This window comes from Carex rostrata, chromosome 26, assembly GCF_964058835.1.
Source record: "Carex rostrata chromosome 26, lpCarRost1.2, whole genome shotgun sequence".
NCBI classification, from domain to species: domain Eukaryota; kingdom Viridiplantae; phylum Streptophyta; class Magnoliopsida; order Poales; family Cyperaceae; genus Carex; species Carex rostrata.
Window position 1 is genome coordinate 6,882,042 of NC_135943.1, and position 22,446 is coordinate 6,904,487.

Genomic DNA, 22,446 nt, shown 5'->3' on the forward strand with positions numbered 1-22,446 from the left:
TTATTTTGACCACCTTAAAAAAAGTTACAAACAAATAATCACAATTTGATCAAAATTTCATTTTTGATACGATCATAATTTGAAATTACAAACAAAAATTAGTTGTTCGCAATTTCAGGTTGAGAACACATTTCATTTTTCCTTTTACCCAAAACTTTGATTTTCAGCTCTAATTGACTAAAAAAATCATTGGATTGGAAAGAAAAAAAATGAGGCCCACATTTTATCAAAGCAACAGCTTTGATCAAGGAAAAAAAAAATGAAATGTGTTATCAACTTCAAATTGCGGCCATGTCAAAAAATAAAATTCTAATCAAATCTTTGTTATTTGATTTAACATTTTTTTAAAGATAGTAAGAGTAAAAAATTTCGGTCCAAACATAGTATATTTTCTGCCCACTTTAAACGATTTTTATGCTGGAAATTTTCATGGAACCGAAACAAAATAAAGAAAACTCAATTGTTTTTTCAGAAGTCTTCAATACACTAAAAAGTTGTAGATCGCTATTTATTTATTAATTATTATTAATTTGATCAGACCGTTATGATGAAAAAAAATTGGATAAGGATATTATTATAATTAAGGAGAGATCCACTTACTTTTTTTTGTGACACCGGATTACACCTTACATTTTTAAAGTCCAAATAGTCGATTCAAACTGTTTAATATGATGGATATATTAAAATGTGCTTGCGGATCAAATTTTACATTTTTCTAAATTTTTTTTACTATTTATTAAAATAGGTACAAAATTCAATAGTATGAAAATAACGATTTTGTAAAATGTTTAATAAATAGTAAAAAAAAATGTAAAATTTGATCTGCAAACGCAGTTTAATATATCCATTGCATTGAACGGTTTGAATTGATACTATAGACTTTGAAAACTTTGAAAATATAAAGTGTAATTCGTTGTCATCAAAAAAGGGTGTAAGTGGATTCCTCCTCATTATAATTATATATTATTTTTGGGGAGAATCGAGGTTAACTAAATATGAGATATATTTTTGTCAATCTATTTATAAAATTTATTACCAAAAATATGCAACAATTAATATATATTCAGCTTTCAATATCGTTCATGGTTTATCGAATCATCAAACTTAATTTGAATATTGTTTCTGCATAAATATATTTTCATGTATTTAGTTAACAGATTCAACGATATATTTGTGCACATTATATATATTTAAAATCTAAAATCTAAAATCTGATTCGGTTTGGATCTTTGATCTTTATCGAACCCGATCCGATTTGTGAAATCCAGTCCGAATTTGATTTCCCGCGTCTCCTCCGAGATTTCATTTCTGGTATCACCGAACATAGAAACATAGAATAAAAGAAATACATATTAAAAGAAGAAACACATGCATTTTTTTTTTATTACAAAATAATCTTGAAGTCTTCCTTGAACCAATCTCTCTCTCTTCTCTCTCTGCGTAGAGTAGAAGTATAGCTCCTTGAGTTGTGAGCACGTTCTAACGAAGAGGCCTTAGGCGCTCCCATTTCCCCTTCTTTCAACCTCTCTCTTTCTCTCTCATTTCTAATCACCTTTGGTGCATTCCATGGAAAAATGGTACTGTCGCATTGCCTTGTTCTTGTCAGGTATTCAATGCAATTTCTAACTTGGTTTTCAATCTGAGTTCCTCTTTGGTGTCATCTCTTTCTTTGATTTAGAACGCGCTTGTTCGTTTTTTGGGAGTTACTAGTTTGGAGATTAGTTCAACTTCATGCTCAATTTAGATCTTTCTTATTTAAGAGGACTTTTCAAAATTTGGCAATAAAATTTCGCACATCTGTTGCTTGACATTTTGCCTCTTCCACCAAAGTGTCACTAGGTTCAATTGTACAACTTATTGGCATTTAGTTTGAGAATTCCTGCCACAATTTAAAAAAATAAAAACCAAAGAAGTTCTTCCAATTCACCATATTACTAGCCTTTTATCCAGACATCTCACTGCATTTTAAGATAGGAAGATTTGAATGAAAACCGGCATTCAAATTCCATTACAGCCTCCAATTTCTCTCATAGTACAAACTCAGCACAAACAGTGCTCCAGGCCTTTGGTCTAATCACCACCTCCTCAGCACAACCAGAGAAAACTTGACAACACTTAAATCATGGCCTCGACACCCACCAACTCACCACCTTCACCCAATTCAACAGCACTGACCCCACCACCACCTGACTCAACAACACTGATCCCTCCACCCGACTCTACAACCAACACTGCACCACCACCCCTGCTAACACTCACCCCCCCTGCCCCTTCCACCTCCACCCCTCCACCAGCAGCAGCCAATTCACCCCCTCCACCGGCAGCAGCCAATTCACCCCCTCCCCCTGACACTACCACATCATCTGCACCACCCCCTGCCACATCCCCTCCTGTCACTGCGGCTCCACCACCGACCGTACCAGCTCCTCCTCCCCCAATCACCAACATTCCACCTCCCAATGAAGGAAACTCGAGCCCTCCACCTGCAGCACCTGTTATGTCACCTCCACCACCAACAGATAGTACCCCCCCTGCAACTAACAGCACGGCCCCATCACCACCTAATGCCACTGCTCCAACGTCGCCTCCACCAGCTGCACTAAAATCCCCACCTCCTGAGAAAAACAACACAGCAGCACCACCTACTTCTTCAGGGACCACAACCCCGTCGCCACCGGTCTCTTCAACGACACCAACTCTTACTCCTCCAGGAACTTCAGCGTCAACCCCACCTCCGCCCCAATTGCCGGCTTCTAGTACAAGCCCATCCCCTCCTAGTGGTGGCATCAGCAGTGGGGCCGCAGTAGGGATTGCTTTGGGAATGACTGTTCTGTTGCTTGGATTAGTGGGCATAATTTGTTACAGGAGGAAAAGAAGGCCCATCATGGAGGGGTACCAGCCGCAGGTTTACCAGCAGGGTTTTGGGATGCCCTCAGGTCAGTATAGTACTAATCAGATGTCAGGTAATTCTCAAACTACAGCCACAGTTTTTTTTTTGTTGGCTTTGTGAAACTTAAGCTTTAGAAAACCAGCGGTCCAGCAGTCATCATATCTGTCGGGTTAATTCAAGTTAGGAATCCACATGTACCAGCCTATAATAATGAACTGGTACTTGGGTTGCCGTATTCTGAACTGAGTTGTTATATACTAATTCAATTCATTTTTGTCAGTACAAGGGAAAAAATGCCCTTGAAACCTCTATAAATTGTTGAAAACTAGACCAGTAAAAGTTCGTAAATTCAGTTGGAACTGCCAATATTTTGAGCTGAAAAATGGCAAAATTACCATTAATCAAACAGCAACACCAACACAGCAATTTTAATATTTATATAGAGACACCATTTCTGTTGGCATCTCCACACCGAGGAATGGCAGTAAACTATAGCGGGAGCCCATCGGCAAGCTACAACTACAACTCTGGCCCGAACAACAACTCTGGGCCGAACTACAATAACAACAACTCTGGGCCTAACTACAATAACAACAACTCTGGGCCGAACTACAATAACAACAACTCTGGGCCGAACTACAATTCTAGCAACTACAACAGCTCTGGCAACTTCAGCTCGGCTACCAAAAGGACCGGCAGTAAGATGCATGATATGAGCATCGTCAGCTCCCAAGCGTGCTTTTCATATGAAGAGCTATATGAAATAACAGGTGGTTTTGCGCCAGAAAAAATCTTAGGTGAAGGTGGGTTTGGTTGTGTGTACAAAGGGACATTGTCAGATGGGAAAGATGTGGCGGTTAAACAGCTAAAAGGAGGCGGGGGCCAGGGAGAGAGGGAATTCCAGGCTGAGGTTGAGATCATAAGCCGGGTCCACCATAGGCACTTGGTGTCCCTTGTTGGGTACTGCATTTCCGAGGATCATAGACTGTTGGTGTATGATTTTGTGTCAAATGGTACACTGCATTATCATCTCTTCGGTAAGACTTGTGTTCATATATGCCTCATTATTTTCCAGAATTTGCTTTGGACATTCTTTGATTCACTATTCACGTGTAGCAAAAGGAAAACCATGTATGGAATGGTCAACTAGAGTTAAGGTGGCAGCTGGTTCGGCCCGTGGATTAGCTTATTTACATGAGGATTGTAATTTCTCTCTCTCTCTCTTTCTCTCTCTCAATTATTTGCATATATACGATCCAAATTATTTCTTAGTACATGCATTTGCTGTCATGGTTTTTATTTTATTTTTATACTCTAGTCTCCCTTCTGAATCTATCTTGCTTATTGTTATGTAGGTCATCCAAGAATTATTCATAGAGATATCAAATCATCCAATATACTCATAGATGACAACTTTGAAGCACAGGTCAATATCAATAATCATTCAAAGATTTTTCTTTCAAATTGAATTTTTCGTTGTCTAAGTCCTTTTGACCATGTAGCTGTCTGATCATATTTTAATAAAATAAATTGCTAATAAAAGTGTGGCATGTCTTAGGTTGCTGACTTTGGGCTTGCAAGGCCAGCAGAAAATGATGTCACTCATGTATCTACCCGTGTCATGGGAACATTTGGGTATGTTACCATCTCTGAAATTGTTAACTTTCCAAACCTAACCTGATCACTTCTTTTTAACATCATAACCTGCATACTGAACAATAGTGAATTAGTAAAGAATAGGAGCAACTATTTTTGGCATCTGCAATCTTACCTTATTCAATTCTCTCTTTTGGTCATTTTTTTAAATGGGTTCATAAAATGATTAAAAGACAAAATCATCCCTAATTGAATTCTATTTGTTTATCTTTTGTGTCTCCCCCAGGACTTATTAGATGACAAAAAGCACTGCTTTACTTTTGGCTGAAATAATATTGTTTGTCATTCTCATACTTGCTGCTATCAATCCTCTTATTTTCTATTTTTTTTTTTTTTTTGGCAATTTATAGATACTTGGCACCTGAATATGCCTCGACAGGAAAACTGACAGAGAGGTCTGATGTATTCTCATTTGGAGTAGTGCTTTTAGAGCTCATTACTGGTCGAAAACCTGTTGATGGAAACCGGCCTCTTGGGGAAGAGAGTCTTGTTGAGTGGGTAAGCTCTCTCTCTATATATATATTTTTTCTTAATTTGTTTCCTTCTCTTTGAAGATGGTAGCCAAACCCAAATCCTCAGTTTGGTACCAATCCTGTGCAGCACAGTGAAGATAGTACAACAGGGTATCACCTTGATCAAACTGCCAAATGGTTCTTTTCAGTTATCACAAAATGAAATGCACCATTGTCCTATTTTCAGTAGAAGTTGTCAGTTGGAGTTATTTTTTGTGCTTATAATTAATTTCTTTGTAGGCGAGGCCACACTTGACAGAAGCATTAGAGTCGGGAGATTTCAAGGAATTGGTAGATCCAAGGCTAGGAACAAACTATATAGAGACTGAAATGTTTCGCATGGTTGAAACAGCTGCTGCTTGTATTCGCCATTCGGCCTCACGAAGACCCAAAATGAGCCAAGTATTAATTTTTTTTTCATTTGAAAAGCCCTACATTTCCTCAACCTATGTCTTATAATAAAGCGTCACGCTAGATGCCATGTCGATCTTTCATAAATTTGAAACATGTTTTACAATTTCACCCACAAAGTTATGTATATTATTTCAATTTTGTATTTTTTTTTTTTTTAGGTGGTGAGAGCTCTTGACATTCTGACGGATGAGGTGGACATAAGCAATGGGGTGCAACCAGGGAAGAGCCAGATGTTTAATGTGGCAAATACGGCTGATATAAAACTCTTCCAAAAGATGGCTTTTGGAAGCCAGGACTTTAGCTCTGACTCCTACCACAGCCGCACCAATTCCAATCTGAGCACCCGCAACTTTTAGTCATCACTATGATTATTTTCTTCTCTTATCTTGCTCGGGAACTATTTTTGAGATAGTTATGCCTTTCAACAGTCCACCCATTCTGGTTTAGGAACAATGTTAAAGCTGTATCCAAAGTATATTTGAGAATACAAAGTAATACGGAGAAGAGAAACCTATACTAGTGTTGAATCTGGTATAAACACCATGGATACCCTTTTTATTTTCAATTTTGTGTAGTTAGTATAATTTAATTGTATAAATGTGAAGCTGCAACGTTGTAATAATTTTTCATCCTTACAGAAGTTTTGTTTAACTTTGGATTGCTGTATTTATGATTAACTGTTTCATATATAGTCGTGTCTATCAAATATGCTTAATTCACATTCAAAGTTCCTTCTTTCGTTCTATTGTTACTGTAGTTTAATCATTTATATTCTTTATTTGGATTCACAGCTGAATATTTTGGGTTGTATTCATATAATTTGATGAGATTATCCGTGTGCTGTTACTATTGGTACTGCAACTTGTTCACTAGAAACTAAATTTTATTTAGTAAAACATACTTATCAAGTACCATAAAAGTTTAGTGTTGGAATTCGTAAAGACGCGTTGATTTTTTTTTTTAAGATATTTGTATCAATACTTAGGATTTCAGATCATTTTTGAGAAAATTAAATAATACCAAACAGATTGAGCTAATGTCTGGTAAAGCACCTGAAGCATTAATTGCAAAGAATGCACACTCAGGGAGGTGCCTTACAAGCAAATTCACATTCTCTGAGATATCTCATATTTTGCGTGACTTTTTGGAAAATCTCAACCGTTCAAATATGTTCTGCACGAATCTCAAAGCTCAACTAATACTGCCCCCTGTGCTATCCCCGAGTAGGCACCAGACACGTCGGTCACACAAAATATGAGATACCTCAGAGGATACACACTTCTTACAAGCACCCTCTAGTATTTTATCTGTATCTGTGTTCTCTTGATAATTAAAAGCTATAAAATGATTTTAGGCATATTGCGCTTTCTTCTCTTAAGTCGAAGGAATGGGTGAATTGACTCTCATTTTTTATTTTTTTGTGTATTTATGTATAATTTTCTATATAATTTAAAGTAAAATGTAATGATATTGTAAAATAAGTAAAGCTGGGGTGTAATGTGCTTACTAAGAGAATTTGGTGAGCACAACTCTAAAAGTATATCAGATCGATTTTAAACGTCGAATCTAAACTGTTGAAATTCATGTACTTCATGAGTGATGTATGTACATACAAAATTTTGAAAGTTTCGAGTTTATTTGCTACAAGGTCAAACAGTCAAAGAAATAATAAAAATTGAATATATACAAAACAACTTACTTGTAGCTTATAAAAGGTTCATTTCTTTGACCGCTTGACCTTGTAGCAAATAAACTCGAAACTTTCAAAATTTTACATTTATATGCATCACTCATGAAGTACATGGATTTCAACGGTTTGAATTCGATATTTGAAGTCGATCCGATATACTTTTGGAGTTGTCCTCACCAAACCCTCTTGGTGAGCATATCACACCTCCATTCCCCGTAGAAATTTTATATGATTGATTCCAAATGTGTGTGACCCTCATAGTTTGAAAGTCTGGCTCCGCCCTGAATTTTGTGTGATGAACTTCCATCAACAAAGAGACACTACATACATGGCTAGGACTTGGGAAGCTATATATACAATTAGGAACCGCACGATCAAAGATGACGTACGCTTCCTACTGTATAAGAACATTGTCGCCAGGGGCGGACCCAGAGTAGAACAGGGGGGAGCCGCCCCTCTGGATTTTGAGTTTTAGTGGTGATCTATCTGTACCGACCAAGTACCCAATTAATTATAAGTCAAAGCATTGAAAAATATAAGTCAAAACATTTTTTTTTTATCGAGTACCCAATTAGTTAATGGATTTAAATCCGATAAATTATTTAAATCCGATTTGATATTTTTTTACCGCTGACGAAAATCTTGGGTTCGCCTTTGATTGTCGCTCCCTCAATTTCTTACACTCAAAATAAAACAATTAATGATCCTTTGTGCTATTTAATGTGTTGATATTAATTACATCCTTCTGTAGCTCTCAAATATCTTGTTGCTTATTTTTACGTTACAGATAACAGAAAAATTAAGCTGAAAAATTAATGTGGGAAGTTTCCTCTATAACCGTGTGCATGTTTTTATTATTCACTTGTTAGAAATTTGCTCTTTGCAAATACTTGCTAACAAATTACAACTACTCTAAATAATCACCATTAGCCCAAAAGCTCCCAAACCAAAAGACACCTCTCTCCAACATTTCCCTCCATACTTCCTCATCTCCTAGACATGCATTTCTCTCACCGAAAACAAATTTCATGTCTTCAGCTATCCATGCATTCATTTCATCATTGCCTTCTTCTGATCCAAGAAACAAAACATTACCAGACTTGCGGATTGCAGGAGGTTCGCTTCTTTGAATTGGATCATCGAATTCCATCCAAAAGCATTCATTATCGTCTCTCTTGACGACAACAACACTATCATTATTATCTCCAGCTTTGCGCTTTCTCAATCTCAATCTCTTGTGGAGTTTCTTGAGTATAATTCTTTTGGATTTCACTGCTAGTTTATGGGGCAATCTAATAAAGAGAAATATTGTAACTTGGAGCACAATACAGGGGCAGCAACAACATATCACGACACAATCGACGGTTAGTAGACCGCCTTGTTTGGCAATTTCTGTCATCTGTTTGAGAGATGAGAAGGAGAAAGAGGGATAGGGAGGGACAGGTGAAGATCTAGAGAGAAAGGAAAGGAAGTGACAGAGAAAGAAAGAGGCATTGCAGCAAGGAAAAGCTTGAGGAGAGGGAGGCTTGTCTGAGTAGGTGACTTGGGAGGATTAATGGCATGTCTTCGAGGATTTGCTTTGTTTGGTTCGTTAAGCCAAACAGTCACGATACTCGTTGTCAATATACACAAACGCTTCATCACCCCCAAAATGAGTACCCAAATTGTTGCTGATGAAATATCTGATGTCATCATAGTCCATATAATGGTTCTCGCTTGGTAAATAAATACAGTTTGTGCTGAAGTTTTTTTAAATACCATAATAAAAAAATAAAATAAACCAAAACACTCTAGATTTGGGGATTTTCATATTTCTCCGGGCCATACAGCAAATTTGTGGCCCATTTATGGAGGGTCGCAGATTGGCTTAGAGGTCCACAAAACTTAAATATATTCAATATTATAGTGCATTTTTTGTGGTTTTAGGAGACTTCTAAGCCAATCTGCAGCTCCTCATAAATGGACCACATATTTTCTGTGCGGCCCCGGTAAATATGGAAATTCACATATCTATAATTTTTTTTTTTTTTGTGCTACAAATAAAAATTTCGGCAGTTTGTGGCCTACTTTTTCATGAATATGTATAAACTAATTACACAGAAAAATCATGGCTAATGAAGATATTTAATTTGTTGTTTCTGTCGATTTATCCTTACATATAAATTACCAAAATTTTTATTAATACCCAAAAATAATATGAAATTACTAGATCTACCCATTTTTCGGTGGAATTTGAAAATTATCCCTTCCGGTGACTAAATAACTCGACTAAGACCACCTTTCAAGTGATTTAGTCACCAGAACCAAGAAAAATATCCGGTTACTAAATAACTGGAAAGTGGCCCTATGTTTGTTTGGCTTAGTAACCGGTTTTGTTTGTTTGGCTTTCTTTTCTTTCTTTTTTTACAAAACAGAAAAAAAATTAATTTTTAATTTTTTGTATTGAAATATTATAAATGTTGAAAATATTTCTTTGAAAATAGATGGAATGCAATATAATTTGATTTATTAGAAATACTGCAACAAATAATCCAGATCAATATTTTTCAGATCAGATTTTTCACGGCTGTAAGAAAAATTAATATATTTATTTATGTGTTATTGGAAAAAAAAATATGCTTTGAATGTGAGTTATTGATCGCAGTTCAAAAGTCACTTCTAGGTAGTACAGAAAATATTGTGATCCATCTAGTACATTTAATTTCTAAAAAGTTGTATTTATTTTGAGAATTTTTTTTTAATATCAATCACTAAATAACTTAAAGTTTTTGTTTTTTCAAAAATAGATACAACTTTTCAGAAATTAAATGTACTAGAAGGGTGACAATATTTCTTGTATTTATCTAGAAATGACTTTTGAACCGGGATCAATAACTCAGAATCTAAGCATTTTAATTTTTTTTCCAATAACACATAAAGAAATATATTAATTTTTCTTACAGCCGCGAAAAATCCGGCCTGAAAAATGTTGATCCGAATGATTTGTTGCAGTCTTTCTAATAAATCAAATTATATTGTATTTCATCTATTTTCAAAGAAACATATTCAACATTTCTAATATTTCAATACAAAAAATAAAAAAATAAAAAAATTTCTATTTTGTAAAAAAAACAAAAAAAAGAAGCCAAACAAACAAAACCGATTACTAAGCCAAACAAACATAGGGTCACTTTCCGGTTATTTAGTAACCGGGTATTTTTCTTGGTTCCGTTGACTAAATCACCGGAAAGGTGGTCTTAGTCCGGTTATTTAGTCACCAGAAGGGACAATTTTATTCCACCGAAAAAGTGGATGGATCTAGTAATTTGATATTATTTTTGGGTATTAATAAAAAGGGATCGACTAACTATCCCCCAGTTCATTTCCCTCATTCATCCCCCAATCATTAACTACCTGAGGGACCACTAACTAACTGAGGGGACCACTAACTACTTGAAAGGACCACCTAATATTTGATATATGTAACAACTGTCATGTGCAAATATGGGTACCTATACGCACAAGTGTTAATATATAATATATCAAGTATTCATATCTAAGATATCAAGTTTTTTGAAAAAAAAAATGGACATATCATCACACCCATTTTTTACATATTTTTAGAGGTGGGTTTTTTTTTTCTTCGTTCAATATTGCCAATATTTCTGACGATATGTGATAAATTTTGTAAATCTAAAACCACGAACGTCTTCTACGCAATTTTCTCTTTCAAATAAGATCCATGATGACATACTTTCGGGTTGTTCGTCGCACAAGTATTCATACTTTGTCATGCAAGTATTCATAGCTCGTCGTGCAAATATTCATACATCAACAAGCAAGTATTCATACCTCATATTGCAAGTATTCATATCTAAGATACCAATTATTTTTATAAAAATGGACATATCAACTTCGTTTTTTTCTCTCTCATCACACACCAATCTTTTATACATTTTTAGAGGTGAGTTTTTTTTTCTCTCTAATCTCACTCATATTTCTAACAATTTGTGAGAAATTATGTGAATCTCAAACCACGAACGTCTTCTACGTAATGTTTAAAACTAGAGAGACCGCTTAATATTTGATAGATTTTACAAGTGATTCACACAAATATAGATACTTATACGCGCAAGTATTAATATATAATATATCAAATTTCATACCTAACAAATTCTATGAATTTTTTTTTTCATATGACACTGAATGATGTCTGAAAGTATTAATATTAAATATTGTAAGTATTCATACTTCATAGTGCAAATGTAAATAGTTCATATATCATGTGTTTAAATCTAACATATTCTATCAAAAAATTTCCATATAATATTGGATGACGTTTATAACTAATAATATCAAGTATTCATACATCGTTATACAAGTGTGAATAGTTCATTTATAAGGTATTTGTATCTAACATATTATATCATTTTTTTTCTTCTTTATGACATTGGATGACGTTTGAAAGTATTAATATGTAATATTACAAGTATTTATATCTCGTCACGTATGTGTAAATAGTTTATATGTCAAGTATTTGTACTAAACATATTATATCAAATTTTTATTTTTATTTGCATATGACACTGGATGATGTATGAATTATTAGCTGCATACCACCATGAATTATTCTGCATACTAGGGCTACACAAAAAGTTTGTAGTTGGTGATTTAATTTGAGTTTGATTCGAAAAAAGTTCGCAATTAATTCGGTTTGAAATTAGATCGTTCTAAAATTAATCAAATCAGTTTGGTTTGAAATTAGTTCGAATTCGAACTCGAACTGGGTTAAGTTCGATTCGAAACTCTTCTTTTCAGTTATAAACCCTGCTTCAATTTCAAACCAGTTCGGTTCGAATCGATTCGAATCAAACTCGAACAATTATTTCCAATTCGAAATTCATATTCGAATCAAACTAGTTCGATTCAAAATTAGTTCGAACTCGAACTCAAACTATTCGGTTTAATTCGTTTGCAGCCCTATTGCATACCATCATGAATTATTAGTACCAGTTAATACTTATACCATTAATTCATGCGTGCAGCAAGGTACTCAAAATGTATCTGAATAAAAGCTAGCTTTTTCATATAATTAACAACTCGAATCTCTAAATCAAACAGAGGCGAATGAGCATCTTCGAAATTGAATCTCTAAATTCTGTAAGTCTATAAAATTTTGAATCTCCGAAATCTGATTTTTCTCGTTCTAATACAAAATCCTCCTTTGTAGCAGATGCGCATCTCCGATAGGAATTTATTTAAATCCAAATCGCAAACAGAAGTTGATTCGAGGATATAATCCCTTTAAATCTTGAAAATAGAAAACCTAAAAGTAAAGAGATTCATTAAATTAAAAAGATACAACACGGGATTACAAATAGTTCATCCAGGATTCAATTTAAAATAAATCACATGATTCATCATGATTTTCTAATCCGAGATTCACAAATCTCACCAAGAGATTATAGATAATACGGATATCACAAATCAAATAGAGGAGCAACCCAAAGGGGATATTAAGGAGCCAGTGAAGAGAGATGAGAAGCAGGTCTTGTGATTACTAATTAAAGTTGTCCTCTTTAATTGGATTGCTGGAAGTATCAGATGGAAGATTTTCCATGGAGCAAGAGAGAAAGTGCTGGATCAGCGAGAGAGATTATGGCCTGAGTGTTATGTGAGAGAGTCGATCTTCTTTCAAAATTACTGAGACTTCGACAGTTAAACAGTTAACTGAGTTATGAGAGAATGGGGGACAAATGGGGGAAATGAGATAGGGGATAAAAATCTTTATTCTAATAAAAATTTGGTATAAATTATCTCATAATTTATGGTCTTACGCAATACAACAATTAATTGTTCTTTACGAGATCAAACTTATTTAATTTTGGATGGACTTACGCAATTAATTATCGTTTTATGATTCCTTAATTATTTTTATATACGGGATGATTGCTTGATTTGACCAGAGATATAAGAATTATTGACTTGATAAAAAAAACAACATATTTATAATTTATCTGACCTGATTGATACGCTAGGGTATTGGCAGGCATGATTGCAAAATCAATATTAATGGAAGCATTTCGTGACGGAGACTTCACTAATAAAATAAGTTACTTGGGACACAAAACATAAGATCATTTATTGTTCGCTCTTATTCTAATTTTTTTTTATTTAATAAGTTTGAAAATTAAATAAAATCCATGGATATGTTGTTGGAAAAATAAAAAGTTCTAGCTTCGTCAGAATTTCATGTAATTTGAATATAGTTTGTCGATGCATCCTTATAATGTTGGGTTTTAAAATTAAGTTAGGAGTAGGGCTGCACAAAAAGTTCGTAATTCGTGATTCGATTTGAGTTTGATTCGAAAAAAGTTTGGAATTAATTTGATTCGAAATTAGTTCGTTCTGAAACAAATCAAACCAGTTCGGCTTGAATCTTATTCAAATCAAACTCAAACTAGGTATAATTTGTTCAAAATTAATTCGCAGACTATTTAGGTTCGAATCTTAAATAATGCAACTAATGGATTCAACCATCAATTTTTTAATAATGCAAGAACCAAATTAATATTAGAGCTCAAGATTGTTAATATAATGATAACTTATAATGAAAAAATATTTCATCAGCGTAACAAATTAACAATGGAATAAGTTCTATTTGATTAGATTCATGCCGTGATTTTAATTAATCCAGCAACATAAAATGTAAGAGAATCTTAAGTTGGCTCATAACCCATCAGTGTGAATTCGTAAAAGATAAAAGGAAATTGTGTTAATTTTGTTCCGCAAGAAGAAAACTAATGCATAAACTAGCGGTATAACTAGGGCTGTCAAAAAAAAATTGTAGTTACTTTGATTCAAAAAATTTGTAGTTCGCAATTAATTCGATTCAAAATTAGTTCGTTCTGAAACAAATTAAATCAATTTAATTCGAATCTTATTTAAATTCAAACTCAAACTAGAGTAAATTCGATTCATTCCAATTCGTTTGCAGCTAGCCCTAGTTAGGTGACTCAGTTTTTGACAACAATTGAGGAGATATTCCCTTCCAATTGTAATGATATTTTATTTGCTAAGATAATAAGCAACAATTGATATATATTTCTAATAACTCCTAACAAGATATCTCAATTTTTGACAACAATATTTAACAACCTCATCATTAATTCTCCTACATATATTCCTATTCAACAACTTAACGACATCATTTAAAATATTCTATTTAGGATCATGTCAAGCAAACCTTAGCAAACATGTTTCCCATTTCTTAGTGGGCCCATCATTTCAGAATATTTAAGCCTAGGCGGCAACTAAATATTTTATTATGTACTTAATTATGATTAATCTACAATTACAATGTGTTTAATTATATTGAGAAGCATGAGTTAATAAATAATAGGTTAGGTGAAAAAGAAATATTCAGCTTAGTTGTTAAATGAGGAGTGCAAGCACCAATTAAGTTCTATATATACATATATAGTAGTGCACCATGCTGTCACCGGAACAGAATAAGTAAAAAAGGTTGTACAAATTTTATAGAATAATTTATACATAGTTCTGGTTCATAATTAATTTTGTATAGAAGGCTGTTGACAAGCAAGGGCCGAGATTTTTTTTTTATGACAAAGATTAATTAATTAGTAAATCTGTAATTTTAATTCCCTCGTTATTCTACCAATGGTATGGTATAATCTTTATACGTAGATATGTAACACAGAAAATTTTATATAGTATTTTTTTTTTCAAAATATAAAACAAAATACTTTTTTTTCTAAAATTCTTCAAAAAATATCTCTGTGGACCTCACTTTTTTTCTCTCTTCATCCCTTCCATTGCTTCTATTTTACTCCTCTTAAAGAATGTTAGGAAGGGACAATTTTAAGAACCTTAAAATGTTTGGTAGCAGCTTTTTTTGTTATCGTTTCATACTCTATAGATTAACAATATTATTATGTTTTAAAAAAACTTAAATTAACAGGTGCAATTTTATTTTATTTTAATTTATTTCTTTTGCTTGTTTGAAGTTTCAATTTGCATTTATTCATTGGTATTAATGTTTTTTGTTACATTGATAAAAAATATTGTTACGTTTAAAAGTTCTAATTAATGGATACAATATTGATTGGTTTCTTAAAATTATATATATTTTGTATGTTGAATGTTCCAATTTACGATGAATTTTTTTTAACATGTAACTATGTAAGATTAAAATGAGAATTAAATTTACTATGTAGGTATTGTATATATCATAAATTAAATCCAAACATAGATTAATGCTCAATACAGTCTACACATGTTCATCACAAATTTGCTGGGAAAATCATCGCAGACAAATGTCGATTAATTCAAGTTGAATTTGAATTTAACGATAGTAAATAAAGTATACTTGATGGGGGACTTACTATAATAAAATCAATTTATTTTTGTTTAGTTTTGCTCATTGTAGGTAGATGATTATGTTAAAAAAAAAAAAAAAACAATTTATGGTCAATACATCATCGATTGCTCTTCCATTTGTCCATTTCAAATATAATTGAACGGTTACATAATTTTCATTTTGATGGTGGAGCAAACAATCATGATGATGATGATGATGTACCAAACTTTATATTTACATGTACCATAGACAATTATATTATTTATAAAAAGAAATGGGACATTTTGGAGATTTAATCATGAAGATAACCAAATTTTCCCACGTTGTTAAGATATAAAAATAAAATCCCAAATCACAATTTAAAATCCAGATAATAAATTTATTATTATAACATAAATTTGCTTCCAACATTATTTCTTATTGTATGATTTTTCCACGTTTGTTTATAACCTTTATGGTTTTTTTTTTAATAAACTAACCTAAAATTAAAAAAAATAGTTAAATGTGAGTAGATGTGACAAATGCAATTAAATGTGACCAAACCATAATTTTATCAATACAACAAGAACCATTAATACCAATGAATTAATGCAAATTGAAACTTCAAACAAACAAAAGAAATAAATAAATTTAAAAAAAAACTATAAACAGATAAAAATTGCATCCATTATTTTTTTTTTCAAACATAATAATATTGTTAAGCTATAGAAGGGCACTATGTACAATTTTGCATGTAACACAGCTTCTGCTCTTGTATTTTCAAGTCATTGTAATAAGATCTCCAAAAGTTGTAGATCCATGACGATTGAAAGCTCCAACACAGGCTTTATTTATACTGATCAGAATAGATTCAAATTCCAACAAGCGAGAATGAGAATTCTCTTTCTCGTCGATCTGATGATCGGAACGTGGATGAGATCAGAGAGGTATTTTTGGCATCTTCAGGAGAAACTTGGGGCAGCAGATTAGAGAAGTTGCTATACAAGAAAAATTGTAATTAATTTTGAGATTTACAAGGATTACATTGTTGGTTTTTTTTTTTGGGTTTTATTTAGCTTATTTCAAAAGCCAATTTTTTTTTTTTTTTAAAAGTCAAATTTTGTATACAACTCTTGCAAACTATATTTCAATCATCAATGGCAGAGAAAATTGAAAATGACGGATAGAACATAGTAAATAAGGTGAAAAATTATAACCTTTCCCAATATATTTCCAAATCAATTATCTTCTTTAAAATTAACCTCAATCCCAATCATCTTTTTTCAACTTTATTATATTATAATGAATTAAACTCTTGTTAATTGTTATACTTGTCTTCCGATCAGACCTTTAGTCAAGTTGCTAGCCATAGTAACTGGAGATATTTCGAGGGCCCAAAATTTATAAAGGGCCCGGCCCAGATTTGACTCCTTAACTAAATGGACTAAAATTATGACCAAAATGTTCTTCACACTGAAAAGAAAGATTTATCCCCTTCGGACGGATCTTCACATTTAAAATATATTACCATTCGTGTGATAAATACCCAAGGAACATGTTTGAGTTCCGTAATCCATAGTGTAAGCATGGATCATATTGCACAACAACAATTATTTTCAAGTTGAAGGCATCTCAAATTGGATAAAAAAAAATAAAATTAGGAGCAACATATTCCTCCATTTTAATCATGCAATATGAACCTGAAATGTTTTAAATCCATAATTATCTCAAGTAAACAAGTATAATTATTGTGTGCTCATGAGCAATAGATAGATTAAAGTCAGTCATTGCCAATAACAAAAGAATAAAATAGGGTAATAGGCATCAAGGTAAAAATTGAACAAGCCATCACAGGCTCAAGAAAAACACTAAAAAGAAAGAGAAAATTTCTTGTCTGGCCTTATGACCCCCACAAGGTCTCTCTTCATAAAACTTATTTGTATTCATGCACAAAAGAAAAATAAGTAAATAGTAGCACCAAGCTATAGCACATATTAATGTAAATTGGTGCTATATTATCAGACCATGAAGGAGAAATAAACGAGTTAGAAATCGATGGGTTCACGCAAGATCTTCTCCATTTGCTTCACTCTGGTCTTAATTGACATGTCATACAACACCGTCTCACCAAGCTCCACCACCACTCCTCCTAGTATGCTTGGGTCAATCTTCCAAACAAAAACATCAAATGTAAGAGCAATTACTCAAAACTCTCAGATGGTTGAGAATAAGAAGAGCAACAATTTAAATTTTCTGGGTACCAATTTTTTTTATTAATTTGTAGTTCTCCAGTTTTTTTGGAGATTTTACACAAGTACCAATTGTTGCATAAAGGATGTACCTTTCGTTCAATCTTGAGAGTTTTGCCCGGGTATTTTTCCGCAAATACCTGCTTCAACTCTTTCTCCTCTTCTGCTGGAAGAGGCTGTTTAACAAGTAGACAGCTCAATTATTCATATAGGCTTGCTAATCCTAATCCAAATCCCTTCTATGAAATATTAAGTCGGAAAGAATTAATCTGTTTATTTAAGTAATGCAACAACAACAATTATGGAAGGCCAGATAACAAAAATGAAAAAGCAAGAAAGATCAATTTCTGCAAATCATATTTCACAGAAGACCAAACATTTCTCATAAAAGCAATGGTATTTCGTACTTATTAGGTTTTGACTTCCCTCCCCAACCCACCACCAAACAACATTCTGGATACTATTGACCAAAAAGCAGTTTACCCATTATACCAGATCACTAGAAATAGAGACCTATGTATTAAGGGCTTCTGGATCTAGGTAGACACATGGAGGATACAAAGCAAACATGCCACAGATTACACAACAAATCTTGGGAAGTATATAGGTTTACTATGAAAAAAAATGAGGTTATTTAGTTAACTTTTCCATAATTTCACCCTTTTTAAATAGTTGAATCCAAATCTACAAATAATAATAGCAAATTATGATAGATTTTGCCTATTTTATTTGCAAATAGGCAAAAATAAAAAATAAAAGGAAGTGATTCGTACAATGACAGAGGTGACGACGACTTTGAGCTCTCCTCTGTGAATCATACTCAATTCAACATATCTCTTGGCAATGCGCTCTAGGTTCCTCAGCCTCCCATTGCTAGCCAACACCGCTTTATTTATTTTTTATAAAAAAAAAACCCAAAAGTGTCATCAATAAATGAGGAACAAAACCAACTGATAACATAAAACACGCATGACATGGCTTGACTGGCTGCCAATCCGAAAGTGAAGTACCCCGGATAATAAAGTAGAATTGTGCAAAGAGCAAAAGAAAATATCAGTAACATACCCAAAAAATTCTTGGTGACGTCAGAAAAGCCAGCCTCACCAAAGATTTCCATGATGGCCTTAACTCTGGTTTCTTTGGGGACGGATAAATCCTTCGTGAACTGAGAAAATATGGCACACTTCTTTGATGCCTGAACTACATCAAGAATCTCTGATTCAACCTTTTCAATTGATTTCGACTTTGCGGCTGCCAGGTAAAGGGCAGAAGCATAATTTCCCGACCCACCATAGAGAGCCTTTGGAAGCTACAATAGAAGTTGTACAAAATTTAGATGGCAAAATAATTTTAAGAACTTTTCATCTTTGTAAGGTGCAAGCATTTTACTTCTGCAGCACATGAACTGGACCTGTTTACTGGTACAGACCCAAAAATGAGATCCCTTTCTCAAGGAAATTGAAGCATACAAAAACAAAGAAGAGGAAATATTTGCCCCTTATTCATCTACAGATCCCCAAACTAACCAGTACTTGTTGGAGCAGACAAGTTAAGTGAGGTTGAGATGCATATATAACAAAATTATAGAAAAAGGAATAAGGTACAATAAAGTGTGTGCTGTGTAAAATAACTAAAATGCAATTATATAAATGCAATCAATATGGCTGAGTGATTCTTTGCAATACCTTAGGCTTAGGTTCAGCGCCATTTGACTTAACCTCAGAGGCAAAGGTTCTTGAACCCTATAATTCAGATAAGTTAAAGTGAGGTTGAGACACATATATAACAAAATTATAGAAAAAGGAATAAGGTAGAATAAAGTGTGTGCTGTGTAAAATAACTAAAATGCAATTATATAAATGCAATCAATATGGTTGAGTGATTCTTTGCAATACCTTAGGCTTAGGTTCAGCGCCACTTGACTTAACCTCAGAGGCAAAGGTTCTTGAACCCTACAAAACAGATACAGAATGCCATATATAAGGGTGCTTCTTTTGCTAAAAAGAAAAAAATATGTGTTGATCCCAATTGCAAACAAACTGGAAAATTAGCATTCCCTAGAAGAGAAAATAAAAATAATTATTCCATTTCCCTATAAGAGAAATAAGAAATCAATCTTTTCTTTTCTAACAAAACAAAGGAAATTTTTTTATGCTAATAACAACTTCCATCTGAATCTAGATGGAATGATCACAAATTCACAACAAACCAAGCGCTCAAATAAAATTAAAAAAAAAACTCTGCTTATGAACATGAAATTTATGTTCAGTTGGGCTGCAACTACATTTATTTGAGGCATTCCTACTTCTATACCCATCTTCTGACAATATACTTAAAATTGAACAAAATGTCACACGGATAAAAAAAAAAATCTAATATTTCACGGGAAATCAGGACTCCATACGTCAAAACTAGCTACAATCGAGATCAAAGGCGATGAAGAGAGGCAACTTATCTATACCGAAGTAAACAAAATATTTGAACATGATAGTGATTTACCTCAGCAACAGCGAGATTCGGGTTTGCGAGGGATCGAAGCGGGACGATCGATTCGGGGTTGATGATGTGGCGCAAAAGAGGGAGACTGGATCCGAGGCGTCTCGACAAAGCCATTGTTGAAGAAACCCTAGATTCGATCTAGCTTGGGAATAGTAGGCGAGACGATGAACTGGAGATGACGCCGGCTCATTACCCAGTTCTACTTCTACGGATGCTATCGGATTGCATTTGATCGGATCTACAAATAGAACCCGATAACGGTCCATTGGACTATCAGGAAACTATGGACCAGATTTTATGGGCTCGGTAGACTATGGACCAAATTGCAAAATGATGCAAATTGAGATTGGGCTAAACATGAATTAATGAAAGCAATAATCAAATTTGTACTTATTTTGTACAATAATGAACTACATATGAAAGGGAGGTAGCATAATTGGCTAGAAAAAAGTTTTAGAATTGTTGTACTCAAAGGTTGAGAGTTTGATTTTCCCTCACGACGAATGTGTATCCTCTCCAGTATTGTAGAGGATCATCCTCACTTTACGGTTTGATATTAAATCTCAACCCGATTTGGAATTCGAGTCGCAATAGGAGGCAGTATTTTTGTGCTTTGAGATTCGTGCCAAGTTAAAAAGAACGGTTCAGATCTAGTAATTATAAAAGATTTTCTTATTAGGTATTGGAGATGATGTGAATTCCCTCACGACTTCGCAGCTTCTGCAAAGATTTTCAAAAAAAAAAAAAAATGAACTACATATATTCTAGAACTATATATATTGTTAGGCCAGCATATATTCTAGAACTACATCTTGATTGGTTTAAGAGTGAACAAACATACTTATAAATTAACCTGCTAAAATTATAAACATTTATCAGATCTTTGCTATATTTATATTTACTCTTAATTTCAATTTATTAGGACTTAAATAATTTATGTTTTCTTGCGAAAAGAAAATTAAAATATTAATTACGTACCGGGCTTTTGGCTGGTACTTCAAAAAAAAAAATATTCATTTTCGACCAAAATATTTTAATTTTGTTTATAGCCGGTCCAAATTAGATGTAAGTGACACATTCAAAATAACTAACAAATCACCTACTTCTCCAAATATGAAAGAAGAGGAAAATAAAAAAAAAATAATGAAATAGATTCCTTAATATGTAAGAGTCGTAGTAGGTAAACGCCCTACGTCCCTACAGGAAAAGCAAGCTAAGGCTGCTGCTTTATATGCTCTCCTTCTTAATTGGTTCTTTCTGACTCGTTAAATTTGAACTATAATAATTGTACATTCTCATGTGGCTAAAAAAGCAATTAAAAGGTTGCGCTCCCTCAAAGCATCTTTAAATTTCCTTAACCCAAAAGCACCACACTCACATCACAATATCACATGCATGCTCTCTCTCAACAAAATTTTATATGCCATCCTCTAATATAATTCGGTTTCTGTTCTGAAAAAAGGATCGATATATGTTAACAATATTAATTAATTTTGTATCACGTTATTTTAATCTTAATTCGGGTGCGACTTAAATTTTAAGGTATGAAATCATGTTTTAATTTATAAGTTTCTCCATCTTTTGAATACATATTACATAACAAAACCTAATTCCATCATGCCTTGCTTTCTACCTTTTCCACGTTGGTTCTCCACCCAAAAACACCAACAGCTAGTCCACCTCTCTCTAAAAAGGTTTTATTTACGCCTTTTCTCTTGTAGTCTTGTGACTATATAAACTTCCACAACACAACATCCCCCCTCTCCTAAAATAAGCACACACAATATTTGCTGAAGAACATCTTTTCTCAGTTACTTCCTCCGAAGTACATCTCAGCGAGGTAATTCCTGTTCTTAGCAACTAGTTTTTTAATTTATTCTTATTAGGGAATTCTTTCTCGAGCACTTAGTAGATGTTCCAAACCCGTATTTTAGAGCTTCTTAGAGTGTACTTGTATATTATTGCATATCATCATCGTAAGCCTATTCCTTTGTTGTCTTATAAACTTAGTGACATGGCCGGTCCATCCAAGAATCTCCAAAGACTCTTCCAAGAACCATCACCAACTCGGGCGGCTGATGAAGTCGTTCAGAGGTGTGTTCTCGGTTCAGTTTTGCCTTCCTCCCAGAATCCTCCTATCCGACATGGTGAGGGAAAAAGTTTTATGATGGCTTCTCCCCGGGAAGACCGTCTCTTAT

General features: G+C 33.5%; 3 protein-coding genes across 5 annotated transcripts; 1 reads left to right on the forward strand and 2 right to left on the reverse strand.

Annotated features, from left to right (window-relative positions):
• The first annotated feature begins 1,520 nt into the window (after positions 1–1,520).
• Positions 1,521–6,201, forward strand: LOC144544237 (uncharacterized). Of its 2 annotated transcripts, none has more exons than XM_078292673.1 (8): positions 1,521–2,963; positions 3,334–3,927; positions 4,007–4,093; positions 4,246–4,316; positions 4,449–4,525; positions 4,897–5,044; positions 5,299–5,460; positions 5,631–6,201. In XM_078292673.1, exons 1-8 carry the CDS (start codon positions 2,123–2,125, stop codon positions 5,826–5,828), a joined length of 2,178 nt encoding a protein of 725 aa, XP_078148799.1. In that variant the 5' UTR covers positions 1,521–2,122; the 3' UTR covers positions 5,829–6,201. The 2 variants fall into 2 exon arrangements, with proteins under 2 accessions (XP_078148799.1, XP_078148800.1); XM_078292674.1 differs by having other exon boundaries at positions 1,981–2,936; positions 5,631–5,980.
• Positions 6,202–8,031: 1,830 nt separating this feature from the next.
• Positions 8,032–8,875, reverse strand: LOC144544546 (uncharacterized). The gene has a single exon (XM_078293070.1). The coding sequence runs from the start codon at positions 8,559–8,561 to the stop codon at positions 8,070–8,072; it is 492 nt and encodes a 163-aa protein (XP_078149196.1). The 5' UTR covers positions 8,562–8,875; the 3' UTR covers positions 8,032–8,069.
• An 8,412-nt stretch (positions 8,876–17,287) lies between these two features.
• Positions 17,288–20,479, reverse strand: ATP5 (delta subunit of Mt ATP synthase). Of its 2 annotated transcripts, XM_078292675.1 has the most exons (7): positions 20,249–20,444; positions 19,645–19,701; positions 19,435–19,491; positions 18,815–19,058; positions 18,523–18,635; positions 17,842–17,925; positions 17,288–17,668 (listed from the first exon to the last, which is right to left on the reverse strand). In XM_078292675.1, exons 1-7 carry the CDS (start codon positions 20,360–20,362, stop codon positions 17,546–17,548), a joined length of 792 nt encoding a protein of 263 aa, XP_078148801.1. In that variant the 5' UTR covers positions 20,363–20,444; the 3' UTR covers positions 17,288–17,545. The 2 variants fall into 2 exon arrangements, with proteins under 2 accessions (XP_078148801.1, XP_078148802.1); XM_078292676.1 differs by lacking the exon at positions 19,435–19,491 and having other exon boundaries at positions 20,249–20,479.
• Positions 20,480–22,446: the final 1,967 nt, after the last annotated feature.